Here is a 22,143-nt window from a genome sequence, read left to right on the forward strand (position 1 = left end):
AAATAACTTACTATTAGTTGACAGAGCCTAAGGCTTAGTCGACAGAATGAAGCATTTAGTTGACTAATTTGAAGGCTTAGTTGACTAATTTAAAGTCTTAGTCGACAGATTGAAGAGATTTTGTTGACAGATGAACAAAAATTAGATTTGTTTGATGATATAATTCATAGCATGCATACATTACACATTTTTTTTTAATTTATATTTTTACCTTCCATTTACTTTAATACATAAATGTAAATAAGAAAGTACCCCTCATTTGGTTTCAATAAAAATATCTAAAAAATCAAAATCTATAACAATAAGAAAATAGAATTTTGGTTTTAATACAAAATCGAGATTTAACGATTTTACCACCCCTAAAATACATACCTTCTATTTCTTAAAAAAATCATTTTAACAACAATGCATATTAGTTATCAAAATACTGGGGGATAGTTTTTCAAAATGAAAATATTTTCTTATATATCTCCTTATAATGCGTCAATATTTCAGATTTAGAAAATAACATTTCTTGATTCATTTTGATACAGAAAATGCTATAATACTTAAAATATGTTTTCCACCATAAGTTATTTCAAAAATCCATTAGGGGATTTAAATATACCAAAAATAGTTTTACTAAAATTATGTTTGATTAACATCAAAATACACAATAGGTTGATTGAAGCAATTGAGCTCAACAACATGGTCTTTTGCCTTTGAAATATTTTGTTTCATTTATCTAATGATTCAATACCAATTTGTAAAAATTATTTAGGAGATTCTTTTATATCTTAAAACTTATTTTTGCTAATCTCCAACTAATATAAAAAATCATAGATCATTTTGATTTAACAACCCATTTGAAATTTATTTATTTATTTTTGTTTGAAAACTATATTCTTGACAAATGACTTAGGGGATAAATTGATTTTGTTTTTCATCATCAAAACCAATACAAGAGTAAAATATCATACAAGGCAGTGGTGGCTAGTCTTAGGGTTTGGAAAGTCTCTGACTCCTTTCTTGACCAATTACAAGCAGATAATGGGTTCTCTAGATCCAAGGAAGAACCCAAAGATGACTATTTTTTTTATTCATTTCCAAGCTAAAAAGAATTGCTCACTTGACATACAATTACCCAGGTATTTAGCTCTGTAAATGTTACAAACTGATAAAAAATAGGAGTTAGTGCCATTTGTTTATTTGTTTTCAAGTTCTTTAATCATAGAACAATAGGCCTCAATGCCTATTCTCTGTATCAGACTAGTTGACAAATGTAGAATGAGAGATGTGTTAGAACGAGAGGAGCTATGGCACACACCAAGAAGGGGGAAGAATTGGATATTTTAAAAAATCTTGATAAAACTTGAAAAACTTTTTGACCCAATTGAGGTTTTAGTGATTTAAAACATAGAACATATGAAATGACAAATGTAAAGCAAGAAAAATAAAAGACACAAAGGATTTATAGTTGTTCGGCTTAACCCAAGCCTAATCCACTACTTTAGCTCCTCACTAAGGATTTTTCAAACCATCCACTATTAACCCCTACTCAACCCGAGTAGGTCCTCTAGTCCGAGACTAGGAATTACAACCTCCCACTCAAATGGGCCCTCTAGCTACACAAGCTAGGAAAATAACAACGATACAAATGAAAGAGATAAGCTAAGAGTTAACACTTTTAGTTACAAGTTCTCTCACAATGAAAATAAGGCTTAATAATAAATTTACAATGATAGAACAACAAAGCCTTGGAGAGAAAATACAACAGTGAATGCGCAAATATTATACGCTCGAGTAAAAATGATTTGAACTCTTTAGATCAACTCGTTCTCATCCATTAGCCTTCTCTTGATCATCCATGACTTGTATTTATAAGCTTCCCAAGAGATTGAAGAGAAATGTAGCCATTTGTGACCGATGGGATTGAAAAACTAGCCGTTGGAAGCTTTCTGTAAAAGATATAGTCAACAGAAGAAAATGCATAGTTGACTATTTTTACAAGTAAAACAAGACACAGTCGACAGACAAAAAGGCATAGTTGACTATCTTATAACACAAATTTTCTATAGTCGACAGATGCAAAAATATGAAGAGAAATTTGAATTTTATGAACAAAAATAGTCGACAGATGAAAAGACATAGTCGACTATCCTTACATGATAGTCGACAGAGTGAAAAATAGTCTACAGAAGCCTTAAATAGTCGACAGATCAAATCAGCATAGTCGACTATCCTTATAACATAGTCGACTATTTTCAGGCATAGTCAACAGCATTAAATCACATAGTCGACTATCCATTTTGAAAAAATGAAAACTAAACAAATCCTCATTTCGAATCTTTTGAAAGCAAGTTGAGATTATTAAAAACATATTTATTTTGAATCTAAATACACTCAACCACACTTCAACATTTCTCCTATATAAATTTTCATAACTTTGCTCAAGGAGATTTAAAGATTATTTCTCTCATAACTTATCCATAAATATTTACTCATAAAGATTTAGAGATTGATTTTCATATAGTCATTATTAAAACTATTTTATTACCAAGAGTAAAATATCAAGATGGAGTCAAGAGTTGAATTTTGAGAGCTAAGTTCTTTCTCTTTCTATGTGAACCTCAAGGAAGATTTAAATAAATAAGTCACCGTCTCTTGGTGTTTCAGCCTAACGAGTTCATATTACACAAGGAATAGGAGGAATTGAGAAGTTGATGATATAAAAGCACATTTACTTGTATAGAACACAAAGACGCTACAAACAGCAATAAGTTTGCAGTAATCTATGCATGGTTGAGAATTTTTCTTTGCTCAGATCGAATCACTCATATTGAATACAAAAATCAAAACAAAAGAGAAAACATAAGTTCAACATGGATTGTTGATTATTGTTCTCAACAGACCTATGTCCACAATAACACAACAATGGGAAAAATCCACTTAACCAATAAGTGATACAAATTTTGTACAAACAAAAGCTATAAACCCTCACTATTCGTTATAACACAAATAGGTTTTGGGAGATCTTCCTCGATGAGATGTCATAGGCTTTTGGTTTTAGGACTGTCTTCTCTTGTCATTTAAGGCATGACACTCACTATCTTCAAAATTTTCCTTATTATCAACAAAATTTTCCTCATTATCTTCGAATGATTTCATAAGTATAATATGATTTCTTGGATCAAAACAAGATACAATCAAATGAGAATACAATGTTAACTATATAATTTGCATTATCTATATAATTTTTTTTCTTGTTTTATATCAATAATTTTCTAATAAATTGAGTAAACCACATTTGAATAAGACATTACCAATACAATACATTCTGTATACTTTCTTTGTGACCTACAACAATAGCAATGTCATATTTCATATGTTGTGATATTATGCGTGCATATATGCAAGGCATTACCTCTTAAAAGAATTACCCTTGACAAAATACATCACTTGGAAATACATTAAGAACAATAGTAACTTATTGTCAACGTAAAACATCTTAGACTTAATTTAACACATCACATTTCAATTATAGTTTGCTCTTATGCTGTTTATATATGTACTTCTTTCCATAAATATATCTCTACAAGTGATCTCATCAAAATCAAATAGTAAGCTATTTTTTGAGATATTTCTATTCCTCATTGTCCATCCAAATATGTGACAAGCTCTATAGAATATGACAATTTTATGTTGTCAACATGTTGATGATCTTGTTTCAAGAAAAAAGCTTTTAAACACCAAAGTAAAGATTTACCTAATTTGTTGTGCAAAACCCAACATTAACACAAATTGAAACTTTGGTTTAGTTTTTTTTTTTTTTTTGTTTCTTTTAATACAAACTAAAACTTAAACGTAAATGTCTGAGGAAGCTATATATGGCAGATTTGGAGAAAAAATTCATACCTATGTCACTCATTGTTAAGGGTTTCTATTACGTTTGCAAGTGTTCTTTGAGTGAACACGTACTCCTTAAGACAGGAAAGGGTGAGGAAATTCAAGAGATAATTCCATTGCCCACCAACTGAAGTCTTATATCCTTTAAATACAAGAACAGAGTTGAAATAGAAATGGAACAAACAGGACTACAAAAATAGAAATAAAATATGTGGTTTAATCCTCATAATTATTCGCATCTCCATCGCGCCCCTCAATCACACTACGAACCCATCCAGCCAAGTGGGTGTTTGACGGGTCATTTGGGATTGCTTTTAGTATTTCGGTAACTCAGCTTCAAGGTCGTTATGTCCAATGGATTGATCATGGGTTGACATGTCCTACATGGTTGTTTCAGCATGATGTCCCTGGCCCTACGTGCACCCTAGCTAGGAAACCATGTATGATAATGGAACGTATGTAACAGTATTCTTCGTCTTCGAGCTCGCCGATGACGTAGGTGGCTCTTTCATCTTTGACCTCGTTACCGATGTAAACTGTGATCGGAAGAGATATCGAAGAGAGAAAGAGGACCAAGGGACGCCGAAGGTGTAGGAGACGCACTTCTGGCAGGTCACGCATTGCTCGATCGAGGAACAGACAGTCGCGAGCAAGAACGAGAGAGAGAGTAGCCGAGGATGTCAGATCCAAACCAAGCACCATTGAAATCTGGTTGGAGAAACGATGACGTCGCACCCACCCAGATCTGACAGGAGATGTCACAGTGAGAGAGAAAGCAAGAAAGATACGCACACACGTGGAGTAGACCAGATACATACGTAGGAGACTCATGCAGCTTGTAGAAGCTGATTCCAGATTCCAATAACTCTTGGGTCAGTGAGAATAAGGAAGAAGGCGATAATGGTGGGGAGAGAGAAAGAGAGTGTGTGTGTGTGTGTGAAGAAGAAGAAGTGGACAGTGTAATACCCCATATTTGTATGAGGTTGCCACGTAATTTAGGCAAGTTTAGAATATCGAAAAATTAGCTTGATAGTAATTATCAGTACCGAATCGACTACAGTGAATGCCTTGGAGTGAAATTGTCTAAGGAAAATAATATGATCTCGACGAGCGTCCCAAGATAGAATTTATGGTATCAAAAGAAATCAGATCGGGAACGATTTTCGGTACAACTAAAATGTAGCTGCTATTTAGGCTACAAAATTGAATTGTCGTAGCGGACTTCCAGGAAGTCAACAGAAGCCTAAAAGGGCTCCAGTTTTTCATAATGAGCAACCCTTTAGTGGTTTCAGGATGAAACGATAGCCCGGTGAGGACACAGGGGCAAAATCGTCATTATCGAGTAACTTTAAAGTTATTAATTGTGGATTTTCAGTATTCTAATGCAAATTAATTTGAGATTTAAGGGCATAATTGCAATTAGGGAATTGCACAAGTGTAATAGGGATGAAATTTGGGCTTTAATGTGTAATTTTTCTTAATTTAAAGTGTAATATATAGTTTTATATATCTATGAGTGCACAGGCACACAATGGCCACACCTCTGTAACCCGAAGCTTACCTCTGCAAGTTTTGAAAGGCCTTGCACGCAATAAGGAATGGGTCGAGGGATGGCCAAAGTAATGGAGTGGGTGGTGTGTTTGCCTATAAATAGCAGGCCGAAAGATGAAGCAAAATGGAAAAGAGAGAAGTAAAGAGATCTTGGCAGAGAGAAAGGGAGGGAATGGAAGAGAGATTGAGAGGGGGAGCTTGGGCTGAGCATAGCCGAGAGAGAGAGAGAAAAAGATCGTGAGAGAGAGAGAAAGGCCGATCGGTTGCAGCCAAAGCAGCAAGCAGCCATAGTTGCAAGCATCAAGCAGCCATGGTCGCAAGTTCAAGTGAAGCAGGGGCGATGACAGCAACCAGCATCAGCCACTGTGATGGCTGCACGATGCGAGCAGTGAGCTGGGGTGGCGCGGGGTGACTCAAGGTGTAACACTCCCTCTCCCGAGATACCCTAATCCCCGGACAACCTGGAAGAGAGAGCGTTGTGTATCAAGAAAGAACCGACAACCATTGACAAACGAATAATATATCTACACATCATGTGTAAGCCACTGAACCCAAAATGTAAATGAAAAACTTTTAGGGGTTACAACCCAATTCTACACTAGGTTACATGTTACAAGATAAAACCTATACAATCTTTAGCCACATATTTCCCCAAGACCTTTGATTTGAGAGTAGACCCGTGCAAACCTCTTACTACCCATCCTTCCTGCTCGTCCCCTTGCCAGCTATTTCTTTACTTTTACCTAGAATGGTGAAGAATACAAGGTGTGCTACAAAGCTCAGCAAGTATAAGAAATAGGAAGGAAAAACATAGCATATAGTAATAAAAAAGGGGTTAGGTGAGTGGTATTTGAAAAGTATCTAGATGTGGAGGATAGATTACAATACATGGACCACACACCCACCCATGATAATAATGTCATGCATAATACACAGAAAAGTCGATAAACACATAACTGGCCAACGGCCTCACATAACAATATAAAATGCATTAAAATACACACTGGCCTGTAACTGATACCTGCAACAAGAGAATTTGTGATAATCTGGGGACCATAGGTCCTATCTCATATACTCGGCTATAGCCATACATATATATAATCTCGCCCAGGGTCGTCACCTCTGGGTGCGCCCCTCAGTCGTCACCGTAGGAGCGTAACCCCAGTCAGGCTAGTGCTTACTGGTTTTGGGGGATATATCCCGGCGGTACATAACCACAATGTGCATCATCTGCCCATTGCTTCCATGAAAATGCAATGGAACAACTTGGTGGCCACACTCAATGCTCATGCAATAGTAAATATACGTGCTTCATGAGAACGCATGTAATGAGAAGTTAATGTTCACACATAACAACATACCCATGATGCACAATTACCACACCATCAAAACATGTCATGATAGGGAATAACATTCTCAATTGCCATTATTCTCATCTTATAGTCATGAACATCACAGTGATTGTATATCACCAAAAGTAAGGAAATTTCACACTCAACTCACAGGAGAATTGAAAGTAAGAAAAATATCTTTGGGCGTGCGAAGCAGTAATAGGCTCCAAATATACATACCATAGCTAAGAGTAATATTTGAATTTAATAATTTATTCTCACTTCATGTCATGACCATTATTAACAGTAAATCATATTGAGGATATGGAAGACTTCACTCTTAGGCTTCAAGAGTAAATCAAGGTAAATTGGTTAATATTTGAAACGTTGGTAGGGCCTAGGGAAAGGACAAGCTTCCCATGAAAAATCTTAACGAATTCACCATTCCTTAAGGAAAGTGGGGAAGAACAAGCCCCACAGAGCTGTCAAGACATTCCCCAAGCTATAATCCATTAACCCATAAAAATCAACCGTATGACTCACTCCTCTGTTTATGTAGTAGTTTTAGTTTATTTCCCCTTTATTCAACCTCAACAACACCTTTAAGTTCCTAAATCACTCTCATAGTTCACCTTTCATCACCCCCAAGTGCATATATTAAAGTTCTATTCAAAGTTCCTAGAACCCAATACCATGTTTACATTGAGTTATATTTCAAAGAATAGAAAAGAAGAAAGGGAACTTGCCTTCTTTTAAGCTTTCTGTGACGCTCGATAGCATCTAGAGACCTCTTGGATGGTAGTATTTGACTTGAGGTTGGAGAGGAGGAGGATGGTTTGCAAAGAAGAAGAAACTTTCGAGAGAAGTTTCGGGTTGCTAGTGTGAGACGTTGATATATTTTCCCAAAATTTTCCTCTTTTATATTTTCTCCAAAAGTGATACTTATCCATCCGATTATTTCTATAATTTCTCTAAAATTTCCTTCTTATGTCATAATTCTAGAATTTTCTATGACTTTCCAGAGTTAACGATGACTCAGGATGTATATATGTATATGTATCGCTGAGGAGGACATTCGAATGTGTTATGAGGCATTCGAATGATAAGGAGTCAAAATTCAAAAGATGCAAGAGTCATTCGAATGTATCCTAGGACATTCAGATGTCTTTCTTAAAGATATAAGGTCCCATGCAAAGAGATTCGGATGATATGACTTGTATTCGAATGAATTAGAGAAAGATTTCAAGTTATGAGAGTGACATTCGATTGAGGCAGATGGACATTCGAATGAATTTTAAATAGTAACTTGAATTGCTGAAGGAATTGGAAACTCATTCGAATGCAACAGTGCCCTCATTCAGATAAATTTCAAAATTTTCGTTGGGCTCATTCGAATGTGAAGGCAGCTCATTCGAATGTGAAGGCTTAGCCTACTAAAAATGGATTCTGGATAACTTTGACATCCTTTCTAATTTTAGCCATAACTCTCTCGTTCAAACTCCGATCGAGGTGATTCAAGATGCTATGGAACCAAAAAAAGGAAGATCTACAACTTTCATGTTTTGAGTTTTGAGAGATTCAGATTAAATAGTAGTCGAAATTGAGTTGCAAAGAGAACACACACACAAGAACATAGGCCATTCGAATTGCATGGCTCCTCATTCGAATGCTCCACTCCCTATTCAAATGGCTCCCTATAGCATTCGAATCTCTTCACTAAAACTCACAAAAATCATCCGAATGAAACCTAAGACTCACACATTCAAATGCCTAAGCTCTCATTCGAATATCCTAGCTTACATTCGGATATCTAAGCTACAATTTTCACATACATTCAATTCCAACACAAAAAAATCTAACTTAATCACTTAGCTTACACACTTCACCTCTATCCAACACTTAAAAAATTATCACCAAAACAACATTTTAAACATCAAGGTTAACCAACTCGATTCTCTAGGCACGAAACAAGAATAACTAAATTCGGGTCATTACACAAGGCCATGTTCAACGACGGTTGGAGGTGCTGGAGCAACCAGTTATAGCAGCCATGGCCGCCATGGAAATGGGTAGCGAGCAAGGGAGGAGCCATGGTGGTTGTCAACGGTAGAGGCAACGGCACGGGGGCGACTAGCGAAGTCGCAGGTGGTCGGCTAGGTGGCCGGTGGCAACGGTAGCCATGAAGACAGCCAATAGAGCAGGGGCCATGCACGCTGTGCGTGCGCGAGACTTGCAGAAGAAGAAGAAGAAGAAGAAAAGGAAAATAAAATGCGAAAAATATGAAAAAAAATCCCAAAAAAATCCTGAAAAATATTATTTGGAGATTTATTAATATTCTAGAGATTTTAGGCTAGAAATGGTTCAGGCATGCATACTGAGGAAGTCGAAGAGGTTAAGTTAAGGTAAGTAAAATTCTCTAGAAAATTTTAGAAATTCAGAAATATTATTTTATGAATTCTCATAGCGAAATATTTGAGAAATATTTAGTTTCGATTTATTGAGGAAAAATAGGAAGAAATAGAGAAAAAAATAAAGAAAATGCAAGAAATGATGGGAAAATAGGTTTTAATACTTATTTAAATAAATATGGTGATTAGGATGCTTGGAGGTTTAAGTTAAAGTGACTTGTGCGAATTTTGAGGTTGGCACACAAATCGAGTCGATGCATGAATTTTGAGGCAAGGCATGAATATCGAGGTAGCTTGATAAGCTTGAGAAGGTAAGTGGTACTTCCCAACTGGATTTAGTTTTATGAAAAATGCTTGGTTTGTAGGTGATTTATGTTTCAAACCCCGATCCTTGGGGATCCTTTCATCATATTGACATGCTATGTTATGTATCCATCACGTAGACTGCATACATGACATGACTATGAAATGCATAAATACACGTTGATATCATTCATCACGCGCATGTTGTTCGTTGGGAGAACGAACTAGCACCTCTGCTTTACCAAGAGTGCCCCCATACACCCTGGTTTCGAATGAAGTGGCTGTAAAAATGGTGAGTAGCATGAAAGGGTGTAGTTGACCCCTACGAAGAAGTAAGACATTGCATACATGCATGACAAAATATTTTGTAGTAGATACGAGGATGAATGAGGTATGAAATGGCTCTTAGCAGAGTGCATGATGAATGAAATGCATGTAATGTAGCCCATGTATTTAAGTTCTGCTACTTTGAAATCTGAACGTTTTGAGGAATGATGATATTTAACCATTTGGTTAATGATGATGTAAAACCTTATTTAAGGTTAATGTTAGTTGAGGACTTATGCTTTGTATTAAGTTATGTTGAGAAGCGATGATGTAAGAACTTATTTAATGTTAAAGTAAGATGTCAGGTTTGATCCTAGTTTCTGCATTTGATGTTTATGATGAATCACTTTCGAGATAAATGTATGGAAGTTTTGGGATAGATATGAGGAATGATATAGTTTAGCTTTAAGTTTGAAAGAAAAAAAAAAATTATTATCCCAGAATTGTCCTAAATTATGACACGCTTGGAAAGCAAGGCGTTACAGACGAGATTTCAAAATATTGGCGAGGGTAGATTTGTAATTATGGTAGGGATAGTTGTGTAATTTCAACTTGGGTTGTCAACCAAATTATCACCCAGATTGTTTGTGTAGCATTATCCTTAAACAATCTTGTGTGTAATAAAATATAAATTACAACGTGTTGGTGAAATATAAAAAAAAAAATCAGAGGACATATGCATAGTAAACAGAAAATAATAAGTCTATGTGCAATAACTTAAAATTTTGAGGGTAAAGTGTCACCATAGAAACTTGAAAAGTTTTCAAAAATTGCTTCTGCCTCCCCATTTCTTCTCCGTCAACCTTGTTGCTGCTGGTGATGTTCTACCCAACCTCTGCCGCAACTAGTACGTTCTACCCAACCTCCGACCACTGCTGATGTTCTACTATCGTTACCAGAAGCCATTATTAGTCACTCTTGGACTGTTGTCAACCACTGTTGTCGTTCCTTACCATTAGGAAGGACCAAAAAACCACCAAAATTGCATGCCTTTTTGTTTTCTTTGTTGACCCAATTCGTCAGGATGGCTTTTGGGTGACCAAAGATCTCAGTCTTCTCCCATTTGTTCCTCTCTTTCACACTCTTTCTCGCTTCTATTTTAAAATTGGAGGCAACCGTAATTATTTATAGGCAAGAATCTCATATTTCGTCTCCATCGGTGTCGTTTCCACCATCGTGCCCACAACCAAACAACTTGATCGTCATCTTCGATCACGTTTACTAGTTGTCGGGCCATTGCATCGTTTACCTCCATTAGTAGTGCAAATCCAGCCTTCGTCGTCTTCTTGTTGAAATGGTTTGTTCATTTTTTGGTTTAATTTCTTTGGGCTTTTCAAGATTTCTTCCTCATTTTGAATTTCCACACTATTGCCATTAAATCTAAGAAAAAAATTCAAATGGAATTTGGTTGATCCTTGAATTTGCTTAATGGATTGGTCAATGGTTTCCTTTGGATTTCTTTGGTTTATTCCTTCAATTTCTAACTTCAATATCTTCCTTACCTTGGGTTTTTGATAAATATGATGTCTATGGATATAGTAGTCAATCAATTCACCTCGCCATATAAATAACATTCAAGGTAAAATTAATCTTGTTAGAATATTTTTGTTTTAGATAGATCTATTGTAAACCCTTAGTAATCTTTCTATACTTGCTTATTACCTATTTAAGTTAGTCATAGAAATTTCGTATACCCATTGTACAAATATCGATCACAAGATAATAGAATATAATACAATGCATTTTGATATATGTCAAATCTAATGTCTGTTAAGTTCGCATAATCCAACAAATGCTAGGTTTAAATGAATCTGATGCCTACGCATTGATATCCAAGCTTTAAGATCGAATCACCCTTCATCAAATATATAATATTCGAGATGTAATCAATCTTGTTAGAATATTTCAAATATATTACTAGAATATTTTTTTTTTTTACCTTATAGATATTTTATATATTCTTATTAATCTTTCTATATTTGTTTATTACCTAATTAAATTAGTCAAAAAAATTATATATACACATTGTACATAATGAAAATCACAAGATAGTAGAATACAATACAATGCATTTCAATATATGTTAAACCTAGTATATCCTAGGTGTAATACCCGAGAATGATTTGAGGTCATAAATAATATTTGATGAAGGGCATAAATGGACTTTGTGGAAAATAAGACTATAGGGTACACTAACGCAATTTTGGACGATCGAATTAGTCAGAGGGAATACCCTGGACCCTAGATAGCCAAGGAAAATGGTATAGTATCGACAAGTAATACGAGTTATGATTTTAGGCATCAAAAGAAGTTGGATCGGGAACGGTTCCCGGTACAACTAAAAAAAAAGGCAATTGTGATTTAAGTTGAAATACCGAATTATCGTACGGGGCATCCGGGAAGTCAATGGAACCCCAAGGAAGTTCATATTTGGCATATAGAGTAACCCTTCAGTAGTTTTTGGAAGAAACAAAAGGGTTTGTAGCTAAAACAAAGATTCGGGCCTAAGTGCAGTTTTTTCGAAATTGACGGAGGGAGATTGAAACGATATTTTTTCGGAATTTTAAAGAGAGTGTTTTGGGATATTTCAAAGGGTTATAAAGGTCTTTAAAGAGAAGTTCAGTTTTTGAGCCGGGGGCAAAATCGTAATTTTTGAGGTTGGGGGTAAAAGTGTAATTTACCGAAAAATTAGGGGCATTAGCGCAATTAGTCCATTTTTCAGGGACTAAAATACAATTAAAAATTAGCCCGGGGACCATGTTGAAAAGGGTCTAAGTGCAATTATCCAAAAGTTCGGGCCAAAGTGTAATTCTTGAAATCTTTTTACTAGGGGCATTTGGGAGATTCAGGAAAAAGCTTCATAAATGACTTTAGAGATAAGGATGAAGTCTCGTGATAACGTTAGAGATAAGATGAAGGCTCATGATGACTTTAAGGATAAGATTTGTATAAGATTTGATTGGATAAGAAAAGATTTGATTTGGATAGCAATGATTGCAGAAGATCTTACAAGATTTTGGAATGAATATATAAAAGATATTAGAAGATTTTGAATGATTATAGAAGATTTACAATGATTGCAGAGAATCTTAGAAGATTTTGGAATGATTACAAAAGATATTAGAAGATTTGGAATGATTATAGAAGATTTACAATGATTGCAGAGAATCTTAGAAGATTTTGGAATGATTACAAAAGATATTAGAAGATTTGGAATGATTATAGAAGATTTACAATGATTGCAGAGAATCTTAGAAGATTTTGGAATGATTGCAAAAGATATCAAAAGATTTGGAATGATTATAGAAAATATTAGAAGATTTGGAATGATTGGAAAAGATTTTGAAAGATTTGAAATGATTGCAGAATATATATTTCTTGGTGGCTAAGTTTCCTAAACATATAAATAGGGGCTCAAGGCTAAGGATTCTCTCATTCGAAGTTGTGATACATTTGTGCTAGACGAGAGTGCTTCGGGTGTAGTGGATAGAGGGTTTTTAAAGCATACGCGAGGCATCACACGCGTAGAGCACTTAGGCAGCGCGTGAGGACCTGTAAGGAGGTGGTTTGGTTAAAAGACTTGAGGAGTTGCACGAAAATTGAGGTTGGGCACAAGATTCGAGGTGTTCTGAGTTTCGTTCAAGGTGAGTTGTTCGCTACCAAAATTTGGCTTTCTTGTGAGTGGTTTTCCTCCAAAACTTGATTTATTGTGCTTGTTCTATCTGAACATATGGTGATTTCATGCAAAATGGTTTTGTGCATTAAAATGGTAACCGGTGACGGTTGGATTTATGAGGGAGGTTTGTCCCTAAACGTTTTGAACTGTGCATTGCATTTTATAAATGTTGTTTATACGATGCATTGAATTGTGAATTGTGAATTGTTGCATTGTCTTGAGTTTTATGTGTACGTATGGAATGTCAGCCTCGGATGTTGTCTGGATAGTGTAGCCATAATTCTCCAAGGGCGTGACGGAATAATAGGGGTATCTGATGCTAGTGTGCATGTCAGGATAGCCGCCTTGGTTTCCGTGCCAGACCGTTTGGTCAGGGAAGTTGCACTAGGATGACTAGGTGATCCATACTGTGTTGTTCATGTGGGATGTCAGCCTAGGATGTTGTCTGGATAGTGTAGCCGTAATTCTCCAAGGGCGTGACGGAATAATAGGGGTATCTGATGCTGGGTGTGCATGTCAGGATAGCCGCCTTGATTTCCGTGCCAGGCCGTTTGGCCAGGGAAGTTGCACTAGGACGACTAGGTGGTCCATGTGAAATTTTGGAGTTGGGATTGTATGGTGGTTCCTGGATGCTTAAGGTGGGAACGTATTCTGGTGAGATGCGTTGGCAGCCCCATTTAAGCTAGAATCGCGTCGCGTCGTCGTGTCGTCGAGTCGGTGTGGTGGCATAGCTTTTAGAGAGATTGCTCTTTCCCCATGGTAGGGTTAAGCGCGTGGGAATTCTCTTGAGCTAGGGCTTACCGGGTATATTGGTTTATTTCATGTCTTGCATTATTCATGAAAAATGTGTTTTGAACTCTCACTTAGATGATTCATCATCTAATTTGGACTTTGTCCCTGGAATATTCAAACGTTCCAGGTGAAGGCAGCGGTGCAAAAGGGAAAGGAATCGTCGAGGAGTGACGGCGATTAGCGGATAGTTTACATTATGTCTTTTCAGTTATGTTATTTACTTTTAAAAACGTCATGTAAACGTTGGTGCAACTTTATATATAAATAAAGTGGTTTTGGTTATGACCTGTTGAGGTTTCGATCTAGCTTCCGCATTTGTGTTGGTGAACCTGTCTTGGTTTATTAATGGTTCATAGTTGATATACTGAGAATGTGTAACGGGATCTTCGGGAAATGGTTTTTGTGTTGGATTTTTGTTTGAAAAAAAATTTATCCCCGGAATCTTACGTTACGTTAACGCTCCTGAGAATTGGGGTGTTACACTAGGTTTACGTTCATTTGAAACCAACACGAGTTGGGTTTAGATGAATTCAACATTTATGAATATAGAATTCAACCTTTAAGATCAATTCAAGCTTCACCAAATATGTAATATTCAAGGTGTAATCAATCTTGTTAAAATATTCCAAAAGTATTGTTAAAAAATAAATTTTGCATCTTATAAATCTTTTATATATTATTTTTAATCTTTCTATATTTTCTTATTAGCTATTTAGGTTAGTCACATAAATTATATATACCCATCTATCATGTCAATCACAAGATTGTAGAATAAAATACAATATTTCATTTTAATATTTTCTCTTTAATTTCTTCTTTTATCTTTTCGAACAATGTGTTAGAGCTATGTTTCTTCTATCATTGCCGTATCAAAGCTTCCATCATTTTCAACATGGTATTAAGCCCAATTTCTCTAACATGGTATTAGAGCCACGGATCATAACCATTCAAATTTGTAAATCTCACTTCTAATGATAAGCTTATCACCCATGAGTTAAGCCTTCTGATCAATATCAAGACAATACTTTGTTAGTATTCGAGCAAGATCTTGTCTTAAATAGTTTAAGCTTCTCGTTTGTATCAACATTTTTTGTATAGCATCAACATCTTTTTCCCCTACAAAACTTTTTCCTATTGGGGTGTCTTAAGAGCTTCTCCAACAGTTTTTTTTTTTTTTGGTCTTTTAATCTTCTTTAAGAACAAAAATTTCATTTCTTCTTTTCTTGAACAAGATTGACTCCTTCAAAACTATCTTTAATCAACATTTTTATCAGTTGCTTCTAAAATATTGAACAACATGGATGCCCCAACAATTTAGTGGTGAGCACAACAACAACAACAATTTAGTAGCAAAGATGGAATAAAACTCTCTATTAGTCTTACATGCTAACTACAAGATCTTAATTAGCAAAAAAAAAAAAAAAAACTACAAGATCTAGTATATTAACTAAGTGCATGACTTCTCTTTATCACAAATTACATCTTCAGGGAGCTTCTCAAGATTTCTGATGACAAGTTTGGACTACAAAGAGGTGAGGTAATCACATTGCCATGTGAGACGTCATATGGCACATGTTGCCATGCTAATTCAACAAGTTTTGGCAAAAGACTTATAGAATGTTTGTTTCCACCAATAAAAGTGGGTAGTCATTAGTTTCTCTCCATCAAGAAGGAAACGGTAATTGTTAGTCTATGACTGCTGAAACCTGTGTGGTTTCTGAATCCTGATAATGCGTATGTTGAAAGTATGTCCTAAGTAAATATTTAACTGTAAATCTTATATATATATATATGTCTACATCATACCTTTCCATTTTTGTCTCTTAAGAAACATGGCCCAGTAATGAAGGAAAAGGCAATTCATGGTTGGCGATGATGGATCTAATTTCACCGTGGTTTATTTAAAGAAATTATGTGAGAGACCAGAGAATTTCCATTGACATTACCCTTGTTAGATCATTTCCATATTCTTTTCTCCTATAGTGACAACTATTGCAATGCGAAGGCTTTTCAAGCACAAAAACTCATCCGAGATGACCAAAAAATTTGTAGATTAACCACGAACTCAGTTTAATGTCTTATAGATTGGATGAAGATGCTGGGGAGGGAGTAACATAATATAATCTTACAAGATAAATGATATCTTCACACTCATATTCTAAATAATCTTCAACACATTATATACAAATTTACTCACACATCCCCATCCAACTAAGAGAGACAAAGCATCCAGAAAATATGGATACATGATCCCTTAATTTGTGGGATCCCATAAAAAACCTGGTAATATCAAACCTAGAAAATGAAGCTTAAAGTAAAGGAAAGAGGCTCAAGGAAAATTAGAACAAAATGAGAGGTTTAGATACGATCATTAATCAGGTGGTAGTGGTATCTATACATGGAGTATGTACACTCAGAAATTAGTAGTACATTTCAAGGGATTAGTGACATCAAGAACAATATTCAGTGATCATCGGGCAAATAATAACAAGGTACTTCAACATAACAGAACCATCCTTAGCCTTTAAACAATCTTAGAATATGACATAGTGGGACCTCAATGGTACTGCGAAACAGTACTACCTCGGCCAATTGATTCTTTCTCAATCACATTATGTTAGCAGAATCAGTAGCTTGATATACATTCTTGGAATATTTCCTCAGCAGTTTAGGTACTTTTCAAGATAATCATTATCTTCTACAATCTATATAATTTTTTGCTTAATCTAACATTGCCTCCTGAGTCTATTAGAGTCGTACTGTCCTCAAAACTAATATGTTTGTGGCACTCATAATATGCCTTATTTTCCTTCCCATTGGCGCATAAATTGCAGACAGTTAACAATTATGCCCAAAAGCATAGGGTAAATTATATAAAACCCCCTTGCACTTAGGGTTGCACTTAGGGTTATGTGCAAGTTACCCCCTGTGCTTTTGATTGTAACAAAAAACCTCCTTACACATTTTATTTGTTGCAATTAACAACAACAGTTACTAAAATTTAACACTGTTAACTCAAATGTATGCAGCTCACGTGTGTAATTATATCAACCAAAATCAACCGCCCAAATCCCTAACCCACCCCAAAATCAAACCCAAAATCACCATTGTCGCTAGTCACCATTGTCGCCAGCCACCCACCCATCTGTATAAAGTTATAAATTTGTATTATTTTATCTTTTCTTGTTTTCTTACCACCCATCTGTTCCTCTCGACGGCTGAATATCCTCATGCTGGTTATTTGGTCTGCTGGTTACTGCTGAGAACATGGAGACCTACAGGATGAAGATATCACTGCAACCACAGAATTAATTTTGCCTAAATATTTTGCAATAATTTTGCCAAAAATTCATTATAACAGATTTATATATATTACTTTCAAACATTTCAAACAGAACCCATAGTGCCCTAAGACATTTCAAATAGAACCCACAGTGCCCTAAGACATTTCAAACAAAACCCAGTGTCATTAACAGATAAATTATCACTTTCAAACATTTTCAAACACATCTATAATTCAACAAACTAGAATTCAACAGTCAAAAAACCCTCTAATTACAACACTTAAAATGCCAATTACAGCGCATTTATGCTTAACAGCATAAAAAAAACTACACCCTGCACAAAAACTACGCCCTACACTAAAGTGCTTCCTTTCCTTCTTGATATTTGTTATGGCTTTTTTTTTTTCTCTTTGTGATCCTTTTCTTGTTCTTACATGAAGAGGATGCTGCATAAAACATGGACTGTTGTGATGGGGTTGGGGCTGTAAAGGATGCTGCATAAAACATTGACTGCTGTGATGGGGTTGGGGCTGTAGAGCCCACAATGCCCTAAGATAAAAAGAAAAATATAATAGATGTTAGCAGTTATGTTTATACATAAATTACATGTTAATGGTATTATATATGGAACCAAATGACATACACTCTCTTGACTGGCTCGAGGAGTGGCCTTTTGGTTCTTCTTCCTTATTTTCCTATTCGGGTTAACTACGCCCTTGCATCCTCTAGCATTATGGCCCACTGCACCACAATTCCCACACTTAAGAGACTGCCCTTTCCTACTAACTCGATAAGGGTTGATTGGTTCATCTGCAGCCTTCTTCCTAGCCTTCTTTGGTCTCCCAGGTCCATTGTTGTACTTTGGTGCAACAAGTGGGTTTTGATTAGTTTTAGGCCAATCTTCCTCCCCTGGTATTGGGTCTATGTTATGTGCATAGGCTTTTCGAAATGTCTCCATGGAGTAATAAGGATGAACAAAATCTTCAGGAACCAATCTCATCTTGTAGATGCAAGCCACTGCATGGGAACACGGAATACCAGTAAGATCCCATTGCCTACAAGTACAAGTCTTTTGATTCAAGTCAACTAACTTCCTAGTTCTCCATGCATTCTCCACCTCGAACCTACCATCTCCACAGGGAACAATAATCCATTCCGAGGCCTGCTTCTTCACCATCTCTAGCTTGGTTTGTATTCGAGGACGGATTGGCCCTTTGTAGTTAATCATCCCTTCCCTCTTTGCAATGAACCTGTTCATCAACATTCTTCTTATAGTCTCACACAATGTCAATATTGGTTTATCCCATGCCTCAAGTATAAAGGAATTGAAGGTTTCAGCCAGGTTGTTGTGTAGCATATCTGACTTTGCCCTGGGATCGAATGCATGCCTACTCCACATCCACGGTTGTAACTTATTTCTCAGCCAAGATTCTGCATGACAATCAAGATTCTTAATTCGAGCCATATGAGACTCAAAATCATGTGTTGTTGATGCCCTTGCTGCATTCCATAGCTCATCCTTCAAACTTTTGCCTTTAAATTCCAGCTTGAAATTGGCATACAAATGGCGTACGCAAAACCTATGCTCACACCCATATTCCTTTAGAACATACTCCAATCCCTACAATAAAAGTAACATCATTAGATTACGACACTAAGATTTTAAAAAAAATAAAGTAACTAGTAAATGAGAGAAGTTCACAATTTCTTACCTTTTGCTTGTCTGACATTATGACCCATCCTTTGTCATCAAATGTCCTAATATCCCCCAACAATAATTTCATAAACCATTGCCAACTATCCTTTGTTTCAGCTTCAACAATAGCAAATGCTATGGGGTACATATTTTCATTACCATCTTTTGCAATCGCACATAACAGTTGGCCCCCAAACCGACCTTTCAAAAAACACCCATCTACGCACACGATTGGCCTGCATGCGGCTAAGAAGCCCTTCTTGCATGCATGAAGGCAGACATACATTCTTTGGAAAACACGCATATTTGATTGCACCATCATTGTTCTCCCAGGATGGTGTTTTCTTATTGCAGCACAATAGTCCCAAACCTTAGCAAATTGTCCCAAATTAATACCCTCAATTTGAGCAATCGCCTGCTTCTTCGCTCGATATGCTTTGAATCTAGATACCTCAACATTATGGTCTCTTTGCACTTGATTAGCAAAGGCAGAGGTCTTCCAATCTGGTTGGTCTCTTATGTTGTCTATGTATTTGTTGACATACATGATGCAGTGACCCTAGAATTGTTTCTCATCCACCCACAATTATGCACAGGATCATGGAAGCTCTTTATTTGAAAAGCATCATTCTCTTGTGTAGGTGAAGCATGTATTCTCCACCCACACTTGTTCACACATTCCACTGTAATCCGAGCCCTTTCATTGTTTATGAATCTAAACTCAATCCAATTGTCAATACCATATTGCTTTAATGCTTTCCTATACACTCTGAAATCTGCAAACTTCGTTCCAACTTTGAGCTCAATTGGTCTCTGCATGTCAGTTTTCTCATTAAATTCTGGGAATCTAGGTTGACACCATTCTTCATCAGACCCATTCATACTTAGCAACTCATCACTATCTTCGTAATCCGAAGTAGTCAACCTAGGTGTCTCAGCTAATATCCTAGATGTTCCAACACCGAAACTAGCAAGTGCACTATTAAAATTTAGTGGATCAGTATTTTCAGTACCACCTCCAAAACCTTTCTCACAAAACAAATCAGCAACATCACCATCACTATCGTGGAAATCACATCCGGCTAAATTTATTTGTTGCTCATCTGATTCACTATCACCCTTATCCTGTGCTACTCGAATCGGCACATCCATAATTAACTCATGCTGCTCAAGTCTCATAATACAATCTACTATGCTCAACATTAATCTGAGAGAGATAGAGGCGGTCATAAATTACAGAGAGTGTGTGTGTGTGTAGAGGGGGGGCTGGATTTGAGTTTCATACAACAGAGAGAGGAGATCGCGTGTGTGGGTTTTGCAGAAAAATCTAGGCGAGACAGAGAGAGGCGTGTTTGTGTGTTTGCATGTGGGTTTGGTCGAACTTACCAGTTTGGTCGAAGACTCGATCTGGCGGAGACGAAGCTTAGCCGACGGTCGCGAGTAGGAGAAGCTTGGATGGTGGTCGACGGTCGAGACAGAGAGAGAGAAATGAGGAGGAGATTCAGCGGTCGAAAGGAGCAGATGGGTGGCTGGTAGTCGCGCGATGAGAAAATGGGTAACCTGCGGCGAAGCGGTGAGCAGATGGGTGGCCGGCGGCAAAGAAACGGTGAGCAGATGGGTGGGTGGCCGATGACAATGGTGGCTCGCAATTGATTTTGGGTTGAGGTTAGGGATTTGGGTGGGTTTGATTTTGGAGTGGGCTAGGGATTTTGGGTTTGATTTTGGGGTGGGTTAGGGATGGATTAGGGATTTGGGTGGTTGATTTTGGGGATTTCATTTTACACGTGAGCTGCACGTACACTTGAGTTAACAGCGTTAAATTTTAGTAACTGTTGTTGTTAATTGCAACAAATTAAATGTATAAGGAGGTTTTTTGTTATAATAAAAAACAAAAGAGGGTAACTTGCACGCGACCCTAAATGTAAGAAAATTTTATATAATTTATCCAAAAACATATTCACTCTGCATAGTAACAAGTTCACATGGCTTGTTGATCATGTCCCTACACACTAAAGGCTGCATAATGGTATTATTACTAGCTAGTCTATATCATGCTAAAATTAGCACTCTTGTTTGATTTTACAAGTTCTTCACAAAAATCACATTCTTTTGATTAGATCATTCCAGATTCTTAAGTATTCAGTGCAATAAGATTTGAATGGACAAACCCACATAATAATAGATTTGGCAATAAGGTTTCTGAACAACTTTCAATCCTTGGAAGACAAACCATGTACAATCCTTAGTATATTTGAATGGACAACCCACATGCAAATTTTTGTTTCAGAACAAAACCAACCAAATCCATCCTCAATGGTTATGATTGACTAAAACATGGTCTTGCAACCCATTTATCGTAACACAAAAGCAAAAACTTTGTGATAGTCTCAAGCATTGTATTATATAAGCGATTTCCAATTTTAGTCGGACCAGTGCCGCTATGGCATTACAATCTTGTGACATTTACATTTACTATTATTTGTATTAGAGATCTCCAATCTCTAAATAGAAAATCACGATTAACCCTGGAAAACTCATCAATAAGGCAAGGAAATGGCAGAAGTTTGCTGCCATAAGGATAAAGAGAGTTTCATTTCAAAGAAAAAACAGAGATGTGGATTCAGGTAGCTGCAGTACTTCATCAGTGACTGATAAAGAATAGTTTGTTATCTACACATCTGATCAGAAGTGCTTCATGATTCCCCTAGTTTATCTTAACAATGAGATCCTGAGGGAGCTCTTCAAATAGTCCAAAGAAGAGTTTGGGCATCCAAGCTCAAGGCCAATCCATTGCTGTGTTTTGTAGGGATTATACCTCGCAAAACAACCACAAGATCCAAATGTAGAGTAAAGAAATCGCAAAATCAGCAAGTAAGAAATCAAAGAATAG

General features: G+C 36.4%; 1 protein-coding gene across 3 annotated transcripts; it reads right to left on the minus strand.

Annotated features, from left to right (window-relative positions):
• Positions 1-17,681: 17,681 nt before the first annotated feature.
• On the minus strand, positions 17,682-21,022 carry LOC127802872 (uncharacterized). 3 transcript variants are annotated; one of them, XM_052338947.1, is made up of 3 exons: positions 20,640-21,022; positions 19,270-20,066; positions 17,682-19,178 (listed from the first exon to the last, which is right to left on the minus strand). In XM_052338947.1, exons 2-3 carry the CDS (start codon positions 19,798-19,800, stop codon positions 17,988-17,990), a joined length of 1,722 nt encoding a protein of 573 aa, XP_052194907.1. In that variant the 5' UTR covers positions 19,801-20,066; positions 20,640-21,022; the 3' UTR covers positions 17,682-17,987. The 3 variants fall into 3 exon arrangements, with proteins under 3 accessions (XP_052194907.1, XP_052194906.1, XP_052194908.1); XM_052338946.1 differs by having other exon boundaries at positions 19,270-20,460; XM_052338948.1 differs by having other exon boundaries at positions 17,682-18,106; positions 18,201-19,178; positions 19,270-21,022.
• Positions 21,023-22,143: the final 1,121 nt, after the last annotated feature.

The sequence above is a fragment of the Diospyros lotus genome, chromosome 5 (assembly GCF_014633365.1).
Source record: "Diospyros lotus cultivar Yz01 chromosome 5, ASM1463336v1, whole genome shotgun sequence".
Lineage (NCBI taxonomy): Eukaryota > Viridiplantae > Streptophyta > Magnoliopsida > Ericales > Ebenaceae > Diospyros > Diospyros lotus.

Excerpts from the sequence above, each read along its gene's own strand:
- LOC127802872 (XM_052338947.1), bottom strand. The coding sequence starts at position 19,800 with ATGTATGTCAACAAATACATAGACAACATAAGAGACCAACCAGATTGG. Across the intron at positions 19,179-19,269 it reads TAATGTCAGACAAGCAAAAG|GGATTGGAGTATGTTCTAAA; the intron begins GTAAGAAATTGT and ends CTTTTATTGTAG.